Source organism: Amblyomma maculatum, chromosome 5, assembly GCF_055883805.1.
Source record: "Amblyomma maculatum isolate TAMU_Amacu chromosome 5, ASM5588380v1, whole genome shotgun sequence".
NCBI classification, from domain to species: domain Eukaryota; kingdom Metazoa; phylum Arthropoda; class Arachnida; order Ixodida; family Ixodidae; genus Amblyomma; species Amblyomma maculatum.
This window is the reverse complement of record NC_139348.1, coordinates 148087230-148105246: the sequence shown is the minus strand read 5'-3', so window position 1 is coordinate 148105246 and position 18017 is coordinate 148087230. Positions and strand designations below refer to the sequence as shown.

Genomic DNA, 18017 nt, shown 5'->3' with positions numbered 1-18017 from the left:
ACGAAGCTTTTCTGCTTCAGCCACAAATGTTTATGCTGTGGGAGGAACATTTCCGGAAGTTAGCTTCTGTTGCGATAGTATGCGTAGATAAAAGTTTACCTTCTGTTGCGATAATATGCATAGATAAAAGAAAGACCTTTCCACCACTGTCGACGAATAAATATACAGTTGCTGTCACCGACTCGTATATGCATATCTTCACTAAACAGTTTCAAATTTCATTTATGTTTGTTTTCACGCATTGATATTATAACAGATTGTATGCAAATTAATTTGCTGGTTTTAAACATCTAACAGGGCTCATGTTTCCAAAACTAGGAAATGAAAACAAACCCCTCGCAATACCGTACAACGTTGGTGCACCCGCGTTGAAAACAAATGTCTGCGTTAATTTCACGTCCGGTTTCAACTGACATCCCGCAGTATTGCGCAAAATATTGCAAGTATAAGCTGCAACAGTGGAAGAAAGTTTGAGAATGGTAGCCTTGCGTGTAATGAAAGCACTAGATGACTAGGGCAGTCTCTTAAACAATTGAGCGACGTTTGGAGCCATGTTGCATGTATAGTGAAACGAGTTGATCAAAGATTAAAAGCCGACTCTATCACATTTCCACATTGCAAAGTTACCATCATCATTAACAGCAGAATGGAGCGCTGTTTCAGGCCATCCGGAAATAGTGGCTTCCTGTCACCGAATTCTGTAACATTCTTTGATAAGGAGATATTCTCGTAACAAGGCACATTGCTCTCTCTCTCCGCACTCTTTCAGGAGGGATCGTGGACCCACAGACATTGTTTTGTACCTATGGCACGCGAACAACGAAGAGTACGATGTTTCCTGATGATGGTCTTTGTGACCTGATCTACTTTGACTCGGTCTACAAGGAGAACGAGAACCTTCTCTCTCGACCTTTGCGTTTCAGCGAGAATCTGCGCACTTTCCTGAAAGCGATCTCAACGTACAAGTTGACCCAAGCTGGAGTGGGCTTCGCCTATGAGTAAGAACACTGCCTCATATTCTTCCACCATATTCACCGGAACTAAAGAGCAACTCCGCGGTATTTACCGGTATCGTAGGCTGATGAACACGTTATGGAATTTAGACGCAGTAGTGCTTTGTTCATTTTCAAAACGATGGAAAACACAATTTATAAACCAAAATTGGGTTCTCACTTGGATGTGACACCGTCGATTCCCAAGTACTTAGGCCACAAACATGCCGACCACTGCAAATGGTTATTCTATTTGCGAAATGCCTGGAAGAACAAAATAAAAGTTTGATATTTTAAGCGAATGCATCGGCAGGTACGCGCTGATGCCTTCAAATGCATAATCACTGAATATATCAGCCCCTGCCCATAACGCAAAGCGGGAAAACGAGTAATTTGTTGTTGTTGAAAGAAAGCGAATCACGTATGCTAACTTCTTGTTAGAGAAAACGACTTGGAATACACAGTAAGAACTTGAGAAAATCGCACTATCTTAACCAACTACCAACTTTGCGGCTGGATTCTAGAGAGCAAAGGATTTTTCGAGACCGGAAGTAGTAGGCGTCGTTTTCTAAAGCGAAAAGTTTCATTGAGTGAAAGTTTCTAGAGCGTTAGTAATAGTATCACCATGCTTTCGGTCAGGTAGAACTGATCGTATATTCCCCGTGCACTACCTGTAGGGGCGCGACTGAAAGCCACCTACCGGCAGCTGGTGGAAGTATTGGCGGGGCACAGTCCCGGGCTGGCCATTGCTGCAGCAAGCGTGGCAGAAGTTCGCACATGTGATCTGCCATTTGTGCGTGTGTATGGAGATTTTTTCCACGGCGACAGCGTCCGAAAATGAGTTGAATTGTTCTAAAGTGGACTGCTGTCCAAAGTCCCAGTCGTACTTTTGTCAGACTTGGGACGACCCTATCCGCTTTCATGCGAAATACTCGCCTCAGGCAAGCTTCACGAGACAGGCTACGCCGTAACGCTTATCATGACCACCATCCTCTTATTGCTCTTTAAAATCAATACCTACGCTTGCACTGTATTTGGTGAAAAACCTGATAAGTCCAGTTTGTTTTCCTGGATTACAACATGGTGCGGTTTCCAGCGCCCGGTCAAGCGGCCGTCGAGAGCTGAGCGGAACAGGCGCTTTGGCGGCACACTTGCGGAAACGTGCTGGACTAATCGAAGATAATTTGCACCATCTTTATTTAATTCTACACGATTGTAATGCGTCGTTGAAATTGTGAGAGCGCACTTTTTGTAGCTTAAACTAGGACTATTTTAAGTACCGCTTTTTTGGTTGGGACTGCCTCCCCGCTTGCTGTCCCCTCTCGAGCTTCATTAGACATTGCAGTGGAGAGTTCCGCATATCTGACCGCCACCATGGCGAATGAAAGTCACACACATCACGATTGTGGCGTTATCTGTTACTGCTCTTGAATGTAAGCTTAAGAAGCGAGTGCGGTAACTACGGCTGCTCAGAGGTGTCTTCTTAAGTTGTCATGTCCTATCACCCAACGCTAGGTGTTTACCCCAAATTTTCGCGATGCCTACGTGCTTAGCTTGTACATATTCTAAGTCGCGCTTGGTTCATATATGAAACAAGATGACAGCTGTAATGCATTAAGAAACTGCTTGACATTTCCAATTTGCATGCTGAAGTTAGCATTTCAAAAGCATAATTTGTTTAAAGACTCGCGACACAGTATTTGTACCTCATCTGTAACAGGTGAAGAGCATCGTTTGAAAATTCAGTGCCATGCAGTTACCTAAATAGCATTACCCAGGTTTAAATGAAAAGCTGAAAGCCACCAAAAATAAATCTACTCTTGTTTTTTCTTAGATGTTCCTCCCGTACTATCGGTAAGCTGGTGAAATATTTTGGGTAGGTATGCTGGGTACTTCGGGCCATTTTACCCGTCGTCAATAATGAAATGCTGGCTGCAGACTTATGTTTTTGTTGGCTCCCACCAACTTTGATCTTTACAAAATTTGAAAGCAAGCCAAACGTGGTTCCAGCCAGCTGCAAGAGCTATAAGTTACGAAATGAGTCCACGTGAATGAAATATCACAGCTGCAAAATAAGGTTCCAGCCAAAAGCTTCACATTTAAATACAAAATGGAAGGTTAATCAAGGTGAACCTAAGTAAATCTCTAAGTCGGCCATAGATTTAGCACCTAAACATCGCACAGTGTCGCACATGTGGCAAGGTTCCAACTTCATAGATGCTAGAAACAGCATTGCACAAATAAGAGAGTTGAATCATGCTCATTCGGCAAGTGCAGGAACCTAATGATATTCTATAACTGAAAACATAAGAGCCAGTGTACAAAATGTTCAATGAGGAGCGTGCACACACTAGAAATGCTTCGCGGCTCGCGAGTCGTCTGTGTAAACACAGATGTGACAGAGTTCAGAAACCATCCAATGCTATGCGTGAAATATGGTGGGTGCGATCCACATTGCTATTCATGTTGCCACTAAAATTAATATAATTAACTTTAATGCCTATTAAATGTCCCTGGCTTCGAGCATCTGTAAACAGTCGGAAATACGGTAGGTACAATGGGCTCCACAGGTCTTTTGATATTTCGCAATGCACAAGATGCTGATTGCAGATTCTGCTGTTATTAGTTGGCTCCCAGGGGCTCCTATTTTGACTAACTTTAAAAGAAAGCAAGTATGCGTAAAAGTAATCGACAAATTGTTAGGTATGAATCAGAACGTTGTTAGGCGTGGACAAGCATGCCTACTTCATGCCAGCTAGACACCGCAATATTTACGTAAATAAAAAAAGCTCCAGTACGCCATTCCGAAAATACGCGCATTGGGTGACATTCGGCAGCTAGTTGAGTAATCGCGACAGGTGTGATAAATCTGGAACAAGTAGCGTGCGTACAGTAGCAACGCTTCCCGGTTTGCGCGCAGTTAAACACACAGACACGTACATAGAGTTCAGAGACGATCCAATGCCCCGCGTGAGACATGATCCTATTCTTGCTGCATTCACTTTCAATAACATTGCTGTGCACATTATGCGGCCTCTGTTGTGGCAGAAAACGTGCAACTGCCTTTCAAATACAATTAAAAAATAAAGCGGTAAAAACGAACTGATGCTGCTTGACGGGGTACAAAATTAGACAATTAATAATCTATATCAGCATCACAAAAGCGACGTAGTAAATATTTTGAAAAGCAACGAGACGTGATTAGCACATTTTCTCTGCACAGCGACCATCTACTGTTGCCTTCGCTCCTTTTCGTAAAAGTGGCCAGGAAACTTGAAGAAACGCACTGCCGGGAAACATTTATAGCTTTTAGAGCACACCACGACATGACAGTTGTCTTTATATATGACCCAGGCCCTGGGTGAAGCGTAAGAATCGAATGATCACAATGTTAGTGCACCAGAACCTTCGACTGCATTGAAACTCAAGGAGAAAGGCCACCGGGGAGCCCCGCTCTCGTTTTGTGACACCACCGCTGGACGGCGCAATCTCCACTATGCGTGGGGTGCAATTTAATTTCTTTGAGCGTGAGGATCTTCCAAGGGGACCCCAAAAATGTTGAAAAGCCAGGTTCCACCTAGAATCAGGAAAAACAGTGCATATAACACGTTTTCGTCAAAATCGCTGAAGCATTCGATTACTTAGTTTATTTATTTATTACTCACTATTTATCCAGTGCAGGTTTTCCTTTATCCTTCGTGAAGCAAGGTAACTATAACGTTACTACTTCCTATGAGCGACATTACAAAAGCAACTTTACTGCTTTTCCACTCTCTACGTCTGGCGATGATAACATGCATACTTGCAATGGACTTGCTCAGGATATTTGCTACCTTCGCGAGACAAATGCATGATGCGACCGCAGCATATCATCTGCCGTTCGTTACTGCTTAAACCTGACTGCAGTATCCATTTAAACTGCGTGTACGTGATGGTCGAAGGCTTTCCCTGAATGATAGCTGGAACAAGATGAATTCATGTTCATGGGCCTCATGAAGTAACTACAGCCCGGCGCACGAATTATTGTATTAATGAAATAGCTGCTTGTTTAAACCATGCCACGTTTACCGAGTTTGTTCAAAAGATATGTTTTTCTCAAATATCGAGCCATTAGTCAATCAATCACAAGGACATTCCCCTATATATGCCCACCGGTATAGGTTGCTCCGTTGTTAGAGGTTAGAAGAGGGTCAAGCGACCACCAGGACATTCCCCTAAATATGCCCACCGGTATAGGTGGATCTGTTCTTAAAGGTTACAAGAGGGTCAATCGACCACCAGGACATTCCCCTAAATATGCCCACTGGTATAGGTGGCTCCGCTCGTTCAGGTTAGAAGAGGGGAGCAGTTGTCTAAAACAATAAGCCGGCCATGGTATTCTAGCTGTCATAATCGTTAGAGTGCGATGGAGATGTTGATAGCAGCAGATATACCTGGACTACAAAACAATGCACTCGGTGGATTTCCAATGTCGTCCCAAATCCCAATGGCGGTGTATGCTGCCGTAGTGCACCATATGTAATCTTTGGATCCGATGTTTTCTATTACTGAGTAATCAGAAAAGAGTCAGCTGTTTAACTAGCATTTTCGGATGAAGCTTCAGTAGGAAGCCCATACTTGTGATGTCTCTGTTGCTTGGTGAATGTTTAGCAATGATTCACTCCTCAAGTGCGTTCTTTTTATTCCTCTGAAGTGGGGTTTATTGGGAGTTGTTTGGAGGACTTGAGACGGTGACTCGTGATGCAGGACGATCTTATTGCGAAGCATAATCTCGTCCGATCAAGACAGCTCTAGCTTCCAGAGTGTGCGCGACAGCTGATCGGCCAGGAACCCAGAAGCCTTCATCGTCGTTTGTGTCGGCGCTGTGGCATCTTCTTTTTTATAATTGCCCCGGTAGAAAGAGGGAGCTATCCTGGCTACTTAAGGCGAGAGGTCGACAAGGGGATCGTAGTATGGTTTGAGTCGACTGACGTGAATAACTTCTCGCCCACGGCGATGGTTGTCCGAAGAAGGCGTTGCCGGCTCCACGGCATAGTTAACTTTAGATGTACGTTCCAATACATGGTAAATGGGCCATTATACTTTGCTAAGAATTTCGAATCAGCCGGAACACGCAACCAAACGAGGATTTTGGTAGGAAAGTTAGAAGCGGGCTTGACGTGGTCGCTGTCATGTCGGCGAAGATCTGAATGTCTGACGTAAATGAGCGAGCCAGCTGGCGACACTCCTCAGCATTACGGGCAACAGCAGAAATAGAAGTGTACTCTGAACTTCTGAGTGGTAAGGTAATATGGTGTCTTGCAGACAGAAAGGCTCACGACCATATAGCAGAAAGAATGGGGAAAATCCACTCGTTGTGTGAGACGCATTGTTGTAGGCATAAGTGACGTACGGAAGCATCTGATCCCATTTAGAAGCGTCAGAAGTCGTTGGTTTGAGGGTGGTAAGCTGTGGTGGTTCGATGTATTGTGTGACAAGGATCCAACAATTTGTGGATCACTTGTGATAAGAAGGCGCTTTCACGATCGCTGAGAAGTTCACGAGGAGCCCCGTGACGTAGAACGAAGCGATGTAGGATGAAGGAGGCGACGTCACGAGCACTACTCGTGGGCAGGGCTGCAGTCTCCGCGTAGCGAGTGAGGTGGTCCACGGCGACTATTATCCAGCGGTTGCCTGATGTCGAAGATAGAAGAGGGCTATACAGGTCGATGCTGACACGATTGAAGGGTCGCGCTGGACAAGACAATGACAATAATGGGCCGGCGTATGGGCGCGGAGACAACTTCCGCTGCTGACAAGTTGTACAGGAGCGGATATAGCGGCGGAAAACGTTGTGCTGCCCCTACCAGTATTACCGCTGGCGGAGACGCTAGTATGTCTTTAACAAGCCAGCATGTGCGCTTTCCGAGTCGGCATGGTTATTGGAACAAATTTCTGAGCGAATATGGCGGGGAATGACAAAGAAGCATTCACGACCATCCGGGTGATAGCGTTTTCGACACAGCAGACCACCCCGAATCGTAAAATGGGAAACTTGGTGACGAAGGTCTCGCAGGAATGAAGACGTAGAGGACGCGGTGAGGACTTCTAGGAGCGAAGATATGCAGGGATCCCGTCGTTGTTCAAAAGGCAGGCCCTAGTAAGGGCTGCAAAGGAGGGTTTGGATATCGGGTCAGAAGGTGCAGGAGAAAGCAGCGGCGAGCCTGACAAGGCATCAGGGTCAGAGTGTTTGCGTCCCGATTGATAAGTGACATCAAAGTCGAAGTCTTGAAGGCGAAGAGCCCAACAACCGAGGCGTCCAGAAGGGTCTTTCAGGGAAGCCAACCAGCAGAGGGCATGGTGGTCGGTGATGGCGTTGAAGCGGCGGCCATATAAGTAGGGTGAAACTTTGTTAAGGCCCACACGATTGCGAGATACCCCTTTTCCGCGACGATGTAGTTACATTCAGCTTTCATTAGCGCCCAGCTAGCGTAAGCAACTACATATTCGGAAAAGCCGGGTTTACTTTGAGCGAGTACAGCACTGAGGCCGATGCTGCTGGCGTCTGTGGGTACCTATGTAGGGGTGGATGCACGGACGGTGGGTTATAATGGCGGAGAATGGGCGGTGAAGTGAGTAGACGTCGGAGCGTAGTGAAAGAATCGTCGCAGGTTGGAGTGCAGGTAGGTAAGTCGGCGGGGCCATTCAGTAATTTCGCAAGCAGTGCAATGATGGTGGCGAAGTTACGGACAGAACGGCGAAAATATGAGCTCAGGCAGACGAAGTTGCGCAGCTCTTTAATAGAAGTTACCGCACGTAGTTTTTCCGAATCGGGGAGGACGCAGTCTTTTGACATGACATGGCCCAGTATCATCAGCTTACGGTCAACCTCTGCATACGTGGGAGGCATCTGTATTGGCCCAGGTAGAGGCGGCACGAGAACAGAGGGCTGTAACTGAACGGTGCAGCAAGAGGTGTGGGCTGCAAAATGAACCGAATTTCGTTCCTTCTTAAGATTCTGTTACAGGAAGTAAATATTCCATCACCTAAATGTGTACAACCTTTTACTGCAAGACGAACACGACACACTAGAGAACACACGCTGCAACCTGTCTTTGCCCAAACAAATTCATTTAAGCACAGTGTTTGCCCCCTGACCAGCTCTGATTGAAGTTTGCTGCCAGAATTTCTTTTCCAAAGCAGTAATTTTAACAAAGCACTGGAAGATCATTTGATTTGTTAGGCTGTTCAATTTTGTATAATTATTATTATTATTATTATTATTATGATTCCTTTCTTCTCGCCAAATCGTGGTGTGCATTGTAATTTTTTTTTGTCTGTGATTGTCACCTTGTCACCTGGTATGCCCCTCCTGCTTGGGCCATAAGATCTGCAGTATTTTGAAATAAATAAATAAATAAATAAATAAATAAATAAATAAATAAATAAATACGATCGAAATGAGGTGCCACAGGCGGTGGCTGGCCAAAACTGGGAAGTGCTTCGGCAACCTCCTGCGTGACGGTGTGTCGAATCGTAGGGGTAAGCAGCTGGGCTGTAGACGACGGGCGTGGGCCAGACAGGAACCCCAGCTGTCGGGCGACTTCATCTCGGGCGATATTTGATGTGAGCCAAAAGGTCGCTGCTCACAGCCAGGAAAGAGATGGACGCAGCGGGGGCGGGAGGGCGACAAGTGCAAAGGCGTTGCTTGAGCAACTCGTCGAAACTTTGACAAAGCTTATGGACTGAGGCCACCGTGGTGGGACTCTTTGCCCCCAGCATGTGAAATGCATCGGCATCAATGCCCTTCATTATGTTGATTATTTTGTTACCCTCATCCATAGACGGGTAGACACGCTTGCATAAACCGACGACGCCTTCACTGTAGCTCAAGAAGGTTTCACCTTCGTGCTGAACTCGCACGCGCAAGACTTGTCCAGCGCGCAGTTTCCGCACTGTGGGATGACCGAAAACGTCCGTGAACGTTGCCTGGAAGTTAGCCCAGGATGGTAAGTCGGTCTCATGATTTCGATACCACAGGTTAGCAACGTCACTCAGATAGAAGATGACGTAGTGGATCTTCGTGCGGTCATCCCAGTTGTTATGACGACTCACCCGCTCTTACGAGCCCAACAAATCTTCAACGTCCTGGTCTCCCTGTCCGCTTAAAACCGTGGGGTCTCGCTGTCGAATGGGACCGGAGCATGAGATGGATTGAGAAGGGGGATTCCACTGGCTGTTGGCCTACCTCGTTTGTCGCCATAAGTATCGTACAGCCGCGGAGCTCCACGGTGATCATGTATGAGTCGCACCCAGCACCTTCACCAAATGAGGAGGGGTTTATTGGGGTTGTTCAGAGGACTGGAGACTGCGACCGGTGACGCAAGACGATCGTATTGCGAAGTACAATTTCGTCCGGTTAAGACAGCTTGAGCTTCCATATCACGCGACAGCTGATCGGCCAGGAACCCAGCAGCCTTCATCGTCCTTTGTGCTGGTGCTGTGTCATCTTCTCACATTTTTATTAGTGAAGTTATTTTCAGTGCTTTTTCTTGGCAAAGACACTCGCTGTTGGCAATGAGCTCCGAGTTTAAGGGTGGTATCGATGAGATGAATACACGAATAGGCGAATAAATAAGAATGATTATATAAACATTTAAGTTACGTTGCTTGAATTCTTTTAGAGTCTAATTTCAAGACAACGCTCCGCCAATAATCAAATCACTTGTTCGCACCGCTCAGGAACCGCTTCAACCTGCTTCAGGATTTGGCAGATACCGGCCGACAATCACTCGCGGTATTTTGGAGACAGGGAGTCCCCAACTTCGGTATCATCGACATGCCTGCCTTCGGAGTCAGAGAGAGTGACGTGAATGATGTGTTAGCCATTCTAAAGGTATGGTTCTCAATGACGGTAAGGTATGATTCTAAAACTACTATGCGATACAGCGATGCAACTCCGCCGGATGTATCCGTGTATCCGTAGAATTAATAGAATTTGGCTCTACTGTTATCGATTCCGCCCCATAAGTAACTCCATAGCTATTTTGTGTAGCTTTTTTTTTCTGAGATGAGAAGCTTCGAAGAGGGTACGGAAAGGAGCATGGTGAAGCTGGCTGATTGCGATGGTTATCACTTCTCTATAGATAATGTTAAACAATACAGCCGCTCACTCAGGGGACCAGGCTGAAAAGTCTGAAGGGCAGTAAATATTTTCGAATACAGGGTGGTCATTTGACCTTTAGAGGAGTAGTATAGCTCACGTACGCGAAGGAGGCATCATAAGAAAAACAGGAGATGGTACCAATTAGCGCTGTGGTGTCTTGCCCTTAAAGACTGAGCCTAAGAGTCCCCAAAACGTTTATTACCTGACGGCAAGATTCCTATTTTTGTGTAGGTTTCTGGCTGATAACGAGCCAGAAAACACTGAAAACTAAGAACATGTGCGGCATGGCAAAATCACGCACTCATTGTCTGAACCTATTTAAATATTGCGCATCACTACTTTCATCACTTGCGAGGATATGTTTGAGAATTTCCTCCGTGTCTGACAAAAGGAAGCGAGGCTGTAGAGGTAAGTTAATTGCAATGACGCAGCACAATCAATCCTAAGGCATTGTAACAAGCGAGGCATGATAAAGGTTGTAGGAAACAAAATAATAGGCACATAATGTTTCGGAGTAATATGGACTGACTATGGATTGACTATGGACTAATACGAATTGAGCACGTTCAGAGAACGTACTCTGCATAAAGAAATACTAAGGAAGGCAGAAAGAACCTGTTGCTCCTTGTTTAATTCTATGGGTAAATTAGAAACCGAGAAGAAGTAATTTCATGGGAAGCAGGAGCTCTGGAATCCTCTTATTAGCTTGCCGACAAAAGAACTTCTGTTCGATGTTCAAACTGAACTTCTGCCGACCAATGTACTACTGCGGTAAGCTGGAAATTGCCGTACGCAATACTTTCTCACCCTTCAAAACGGCGTGAATCAAGTATTTTGCTAAAGCTACAAGACTAGAACACGCCCTCTTTTCTGCACATTGGAATATAGTCACCGCATGCAGTTTTGGTCGAACACGTACGTAATCTTTAACATTCGTAATTTCGGGTTTATTTCGGACGCAACTACAAACAAGAGATGATTAAAGCCAAAGAATAAATATATAGTATTTTCATTGCAACAAATTAGCTAGGCACGACTTTTTGCAAGAGGCATCCATGGATTGCCAGCTACACCAATAACAAAAACTCAGGTGGTCATGTGCACCGTCATGCGGCTGAACAATCTGACGCAATAAAATCGTCATGGACGATTTGTCTCTGCTCAAATTGTTTTGCAAAGAACTTCTTTTGTAATAAGTTGTTGATTACTAGTCATGTAATAAAGAAAAATATTTTAATTACAGGAGACGTTCGATTAAATGTAATGGATTAATTACAAAATGCAGAAACATGTAATAACTACAAGTAGCCAGTCACTAACAACCCTGGAGAATCACTGTGCCTGTGGCCTCCAGCCGCATTTGTCATTGCCTAAAGCGAGTCGATACGGTGGCCTCAGCTGTTTCGAGGTTACTTCGGCCTTGTACGCCGTACATGCTACAAAAGCAGACCTCTCCAGCTTTGACGTCAGATAAACGTGTAACGAGCACTTCACTAAGCAAATGCATTAATGTCCTACAGTGGACCGTGGAGGCGTTTAGGGCAGTTAGAGAATGCGATTTCAATTCGACGAAGTGAAAGGCCGTGTAACGTGTCGAGGTGTGCAAAGCGCATTTTTGTGCTGTGTATGCCTATAGCGCGTTCCACACTGCGCCCGAGATGCCTTTACTCTTCTCCGGTGTGATTCAGTAATGGCATTCTTGGTTTCGGCGTGATAATGCTATTCCTCTTTACTAAGCACTGATCACCAGAACAAGGCTTGATTTCTATTTTATGTTCATTTTGTGCTGCCTAATTATAGTTTTTGAAACAATGAAATCATTACACAGTACGCCCAAATGTTTACACCTGTATTTGGCGATATCGAACATGAGTGAACCCGGTTCTTTTACGTTCTCTCTCAGACTCTGAGTAAAACAGCCGAGAAGAATCCCAACGTTGGTTCTGACAAGCTTCCCTACATCGTCCTCGGTGCCGTTACCGTAAGGATGGAACAATTCTACGGAACTAATATTAGGCAAGTTCCTGGCGGCGTCCACAAAATCTTCAGCATCACCTCACGCTCTCGACGTCTGCGTTATAGAGTGAGAAAAAACGGGCACCATACTCTTCCGGCTAATAAAATTATTTCGCCAGCGTGATCGTCAAGACATGTAAAAAAGCTGCCGAGACTGAATGCAAGCCTGTCTAGCTGTCGGCATTAAAACATTGTCATTTACCATAGACAAGGAGGGCGCAGAATGGCATTCGTACTCAGTGGGATAGAAGCTGAAAGACATGGCGTGGTATAAAAGCATGTGATTATGGCTGGAAACCATCGGTGCTTCTATAAATTACTCTTTTACAGATCCCTCTTCATTAACATTAACTTGTGTATGTGTGTGTGTGGGGGGGTGCAGTACTTTTTACTCACTGAGTCTTACATTCACAGCTATTTCATTGTGGGAACTTGTCCCTCAACTCCCGAGTAGTTTTTTTACCGGTCTATGCAGATAGTAAGGTATACGAACTGATGAGAATTGGGCGAGTAATATTAGCAACGGAAGGTAACTGGGAAAGAACCTATAAGATTGTGCGAAAGCGACAGGACCATGTCGCAAAGTATTATATGTAATACAGTGGTGCCATTTCGCTTCTTTCTGTGCATGAACGTTTCCGAGGTCTGATTGCTTTCTTAAGCTGTATTGCTATATCGGGTTCAATTGCTGCTATATTCAACGTAAACAATGATCGCGTCTTGAGCTCATTGAAGATTGCGGCGCCAAACACAAGTGCTTTGTTATCCTTCACAACAATTTTGTGGAGCCTCCCCTAGGCGTCCCTTATGCTTGAAGTGCTTGGGACGTTAAACCCCATAGAGCAGAACAAACCTTTAAATACAATAACTGTCGCCTTCTGTCACAGGAACGTGTACAGACCGACATTTTTCATCTCTCAAGGACACTATGCCTTCGGGGACAACGAGGTGCCAGACTGCAAAGTCCTGCCGCCAACTGTCTTGCTGAAGCCTAGCTCTTCGCAGTCGTACTACTATGACCTGGTTTGTATATAGGATGGAAGGAAAATGCCTTCAGGTGGTCATGCTAGACCTCAAATTAGTATTCAGCGATAAAGGCTGAGAAGTTAAGTTTGGTGACGTAGAGCGTACCTAAGGGGTAGGCTATAGCATGTCTTCTTTGTGCGAGCAATGTGGTGCCCAGCAGGAACTATTGACGGCGTTACGCTACGTAGCGTAACAGCTACGTCTACATTTCAGTATTTTCATCAAAGAGAAGTGGTTTAGAGGAGAGTCATGCTAAAAAGGCTAATTGAAAGCAAGAATGAAGTGCCGTTGGGTAACTTAGAATTTATATACTCGCTGTTGATCTGCGGACAAACGATGATGAATGAGCTTTTCGATGAAAAATGTAATATTTAATGCGTAGTTACGTGGTGTTATTCGACAATGCCAGTGCTGGCTACTGGATGGAAGCATATTTTTGTTTATTGAAATCTGGGCACATGACAGAGTGCCAACAATGCGCAAGCGTTGAATAGCTGCAGAATAACGCATCGTGTTTGGCTGAAATGTCGTAGCGGCAGGTTACAATCTAAACTTTTAATAAAGCACCGAGCTAAAACTGAGTTGTGACCTCACAAAAAAACATGCGAGCACGCTGCACATACTGACACTGTGACTGCATAGTATCATGACATTACTGAAGAAACTCTGAATGTGTGGAGTGTAATTTTCTTAGATAGTGAGACAGACAGCATCTTGAATTCTTGTGGTTTTTTGCAGCATGTGGCCATTATATTCAATGTCACCCATTGCTGTTATTAAAGAAAAAGTGATAATATATTTCGATGACATAAACATTTGACTACAAGCCGAAGGAGGCCCATATAAAAATGCGTAAACTGGCAGCACTAACGCCTAAAATTTACCCTTTGCAGAGCGACGCGACATCGGCTTTGATCAAGGTGCAGAGTATCGGGGGCCTTACCAAGTGGCTAATCTCGGTCACCATGAAGGGGCGCTGGACAAAGGTTAATCTCAGCTTACCCTTGAACATAGGATCCCGCTGCCAGAAGGAGGCTCAAGCCTTGTCCTTTGGCAGCTACGCCCAGGTAAGCGTGTACACTTTGATGTACTTTTAAGAACTGAAGGCGCTTTATAGTGGGTGCGAAAGGTTATTACGCAGCTCGGCTGCTTATTTTTCACATTTATCAAGAGGTGCCGGAGCTCGGGCTTTCACATGACTAGGTTCGTAGAAATATAAAAAATAAGCTAAGAAGTAGCCCAACTGGCTTATGTGTGAATAAATAAAATATTCCGATCAGCCGAGCCGTTCAGAATTTTATTAAGCCTAATAACATGTTGCATATTTTGCCATCTATCTACTGGCAAAGGTAACACTAGACCAGATGTATCCGCTTAGCAGGATTCGTCAGTGCTAACGGCGCAGTGTCATTCTTTAAGATAGTAAGGACGTACATTGTGCTTCTGTAGAGCAGAACTCAGGGTATAAAAATTACCCAGCCTCCGATCAAAGGCATGGCAGAAGCAGCGAGACATATCTTAAAATGTTATGGGACGTATCCAGAAAACCTCACACATTGATGAGATATCGTTTCGACGTTTGGAACTGTGCGCGCTGATAGATGCCACACTGGTATGAAATGGTTGTTAGAACGATTCTGTTTGATGCTTTATGCGAACATGGTTGTTCTAGGCAAACTCCATCAAACTGCATTTCGCACTAAAAAAAAAAGTAAATTATTCTGTATCACAGTGGTTGCCAACTGGAGCGAAACGTAATCGACCGTGGCTGAGAGAGGTCAAAAGAAAAGTGTAGAAAATCTGCGTGCATACCTTTACCGCGGCTGGCGTTAATTCGGGTAGGACAGGTGAATGCAACTGAGAGGTACATTTTTTCTGCGCTGGCTTACCACCGTACATCACGTTGGTGCTGTAGTGGTAGTCATGAGTACAAAAGATTTTTAGTCAGCATGTTTTGGTTGTTATCTACTTATTATTCCAAAAATACTAATAGTAATGTTCCACAGTATCGGAAATAAATAACTCTCTATGATAACCAGTGTCAAAAGGTGTTACAAAATAAATATTCGCAGGGTAGGCAGTGAGTGCAGATCCGAGCTATGACAGCAAAATAACTAAAATAAGCATGACTTGGAGGGCTGTTGGCAGGTTTTACCAAGCTATTAATAATAGTATACTAGCCTTTCTCAAGAAGACAGTGTATAATGGCTGTATCTCACTCGTTCTCACTTTGGGGTAGACATGTGGAAGGAACCAAAGTTAAGGATAACGCAGCGAGATTTGCCAAAGAAAATGGTGGGTGTAACGTTACAAGACAGGAAGAGTGCAAAAAATATCAGGAAAAGAGTGATTGTCTGAACGACAGGACATCTAGTTAGAAAACAGCATAACCAATGGTCGTTAAGCACAGCTTAAGAGGCAAGCCTAGCAGGCACGGCAGAAAGTAAGGCTGAGGTATGAGATCAAGGATGTTGCACGGCCGCAGCAGTTAGAAGACCGGGTTAATATGAGAGATGTGGGAGAGGTGTTTGCAATCAGCTGATTATGACGATGCCACTTCGCTATGTCCATGTGCTTTGACCCCCTGCGCTGCTCGGAACCAGGTGTGCAAAGAGGCCTCGCTTAGAAACGACTTGCAGTACGACCAGGGCTACGGCGCCATGTGGACTAGCGACAGCAGCCGGCGTCTCGTGTTTACCTATGACAACGAAGAGGGCCTCTGCACAAAGGCAGGTGTCGAAGGATGGACTTCGTTTCTTTCTGAGGGGGACATTGAGCGATTAGCAGCGCTGAAGGCGACCTTCAGGCCTTCTGCAACTCAGTGCCGTGCGGCAGTTTTATGACGTACACACTAACGCAAAAATGCAAACACGTCAACACTTAAACTTCTAGAGCAATGGAACATATCTGGATGACCGAACCGAGTGACATCTGCAAGCCTATTTTTGCAAAATTTAAACGTATACAAAAGAATTGAAGGCATGCTGTAAAATGTCTTTAACTGTGTTATCTTCAAACTATCCTTGCAAAATTTAAACATATACATAATAATTAATGGTATGCTGTAATGTGCCTTTACATGTGTATCTTCAAACTGCTCATGAATAAGAAAGGCCCCCATCGTTCGAAACAATTACCTTTCTTTTTGTATCTGCGAATATAAGGTTCCACTAATCGTAGACTGTGTTTGGCGAGTTGAGGTATGCGTTGGAAGTGACATGGAATGAGATGAAGCCGTCTATTGATCTGTGTTGCATCTAAGTAGTCGCTACCACGCAAACATTACTGCATCAGTGTGCTTGGCCCAAATGGTCTACCTTGCTTCAGTCGCACTAATATCCTGTGATCCCACGCCACCTAACATAAACTGGTATCAGTTTAAAAGATTTCGTGGTTTTCAATCTCATAATAGTTATAGCGCTAAGATAAATCATCTGAACCGCAGGTGTGCTTTCGGTTGAAACTTCTGCAGGGAGTCGGCCATCAAAGGGGAGGAATTCCACTCAGCCCTATTGTGCAGTTTACGTACTTTCTAGACAAAGCCGCTGCATATCTTAATGCAGTTTGTTCTTCCTGCTTTCTTGCTGCGCCACTACGCCTCAAATACCATGTGTGTCTAAATCAACGTCGAACTAATGTTTCGCTGGCACGATGGTGGTGCCTTCTTTTAACGTGTTGAGAACTGTACTTTATCAGGCTGTAGTGCGTCCCTCAAAATAGAGTTGGCGCCATAAACGCATTCAGGCGGACTGGAAATGCTGTGATCTATTTCCCCAACATACTACGAATGGGGTGAAACAATATAAGAAGCCGCTTTTTTGAAAGAATAGTGTGGTCTAAAGTGAGAACTGGGGCGAAATATTTTTTATTTACCAACTCAATGCGGCAGCTGTTCTTTAGTGCAGCGTTTAGAAAACACCTCGAAATCTATAAACTTATAAAAGTAATTGCATCTGGCTTTGATTTTATATGAAAGAAACAAAGTAAATGCCAATCTCACTGTTGAAGGTACGAATGTGCTTCGATGTCTCCGAATGAGCCGCTACAACACACGGCTGTACGAATGATCTCCTCACCATTGCTGATCGTTTAGATAAGGGTAGTTATGCCTCCGTTTATTTTTCTCTCGCTTGTTCGTCTCGGTCCTCAGCTCTGCAGCGTCAAGTCCAAAAACAATGTCCTGCGCTTCGGCGTAGCTGTATACGACCTGGACTACGAAGACGACCGGAATGCCTGCGCCAACCTTAACGCGTTCGGTGCCTTCAGTCGGCTGAAGATGGTGCGTCGCGTGGTCGACTACTACGGCGGGCTTCCTGACGTCGCCAGTAGTTGTGTGGACGCTGTTCCGTGTGTCACGCGTGCTGACTGACTGCACACTCAACGCGAAATGGCACCGCCGTGTTCTCTGCTTATTTAAGTTTGTGTCGCACTTCGGGTCCTTTTTTCCATTTCGCTTCAGAGGATGACAATGTATGATTTCACTGATGCTTTTAGTATATGCGCTCTTATTTGATCTGAATAATCCATTGATATAGGTCTGCGGTCGTAATTTTGTATAACCGACTCAAAATATTGATTTATCTTACGGCCACTCTGTGGTCCACTTGGTTGCAGCATAAATACAAAGTTTCCGAGAACTATGTCTTCAGCTGCTGGTAAACAATCCTAATTCACATTAAATAACACGATGTCATGCATTATGTGGTGCGTCTTGGTGAAGGGTGTTTGTCTCGTATAACGATAGAGTAGTAACCCCTGACTAGTGTATATATGAAATGTTTTCATTTTGAAATATTTGCGAATGTAATTTACAAGTGTTGTTTTTCTAATTGCAGAAA

At 44.7% G+C, this 18017-nt stretch overlaps 1 protein-coding gene across 1 annotated transcript; it reads left to right on the top strand.

Moving 5' to 3' along the window:
* The first annotated feature begins 831 nt into the window (after window positions 1-831).
* On the top strand, window positions 832-17589 carry LOC146189897 (uncharacterized). Its single transcript, XM_084605374.1, has 6 exons — window positions 832-981; window positions 12041-12153; window positions 13041-13176; window positions 14073-14246; window positions 15783-15908; window positions 17330-17589. The coding sequence occupies exons 1-6, from the start codon at window positions 832-834 to the stop codon at window positions 17546-17548; spliced, it is 918 nt and encodes a 305-aa protein (XP_084461500.1). The 3' UTR covers window positions 17549-17589.
* The last annotated feature ends 428 nt before the right edge of the window (window positions 17590-18017 follow it).

What these genes read in the sequence shown, in the direction of transcription:
- LOC146189897 (XM_084605374.1), top strand. Translation starts at nt 832, where the DNA reads ATGTTTCCTGATGATGGTCTTTGTGACCTGATCTACTTTGACTCGGTC. An exon ending in CCTTTGGCAGCTACGCCCAG is followed by an intron (nt 14,247 to 15,782) that starts GTAAGCGTGTAC and finishes GCTCGGAACCAG; the next exon opens with GTGTGCAAAGAGGCCTCGCT. An exon ending in AAGAGGGCCTCTGCACAAAG is followed by an intron (nt 15,909 to 17,329) that starts GCAGGTGTCGAA and finishes CTCGGTCCTCAG; the next exon opens with CTCTGCAGCGTCAAGTCCAA.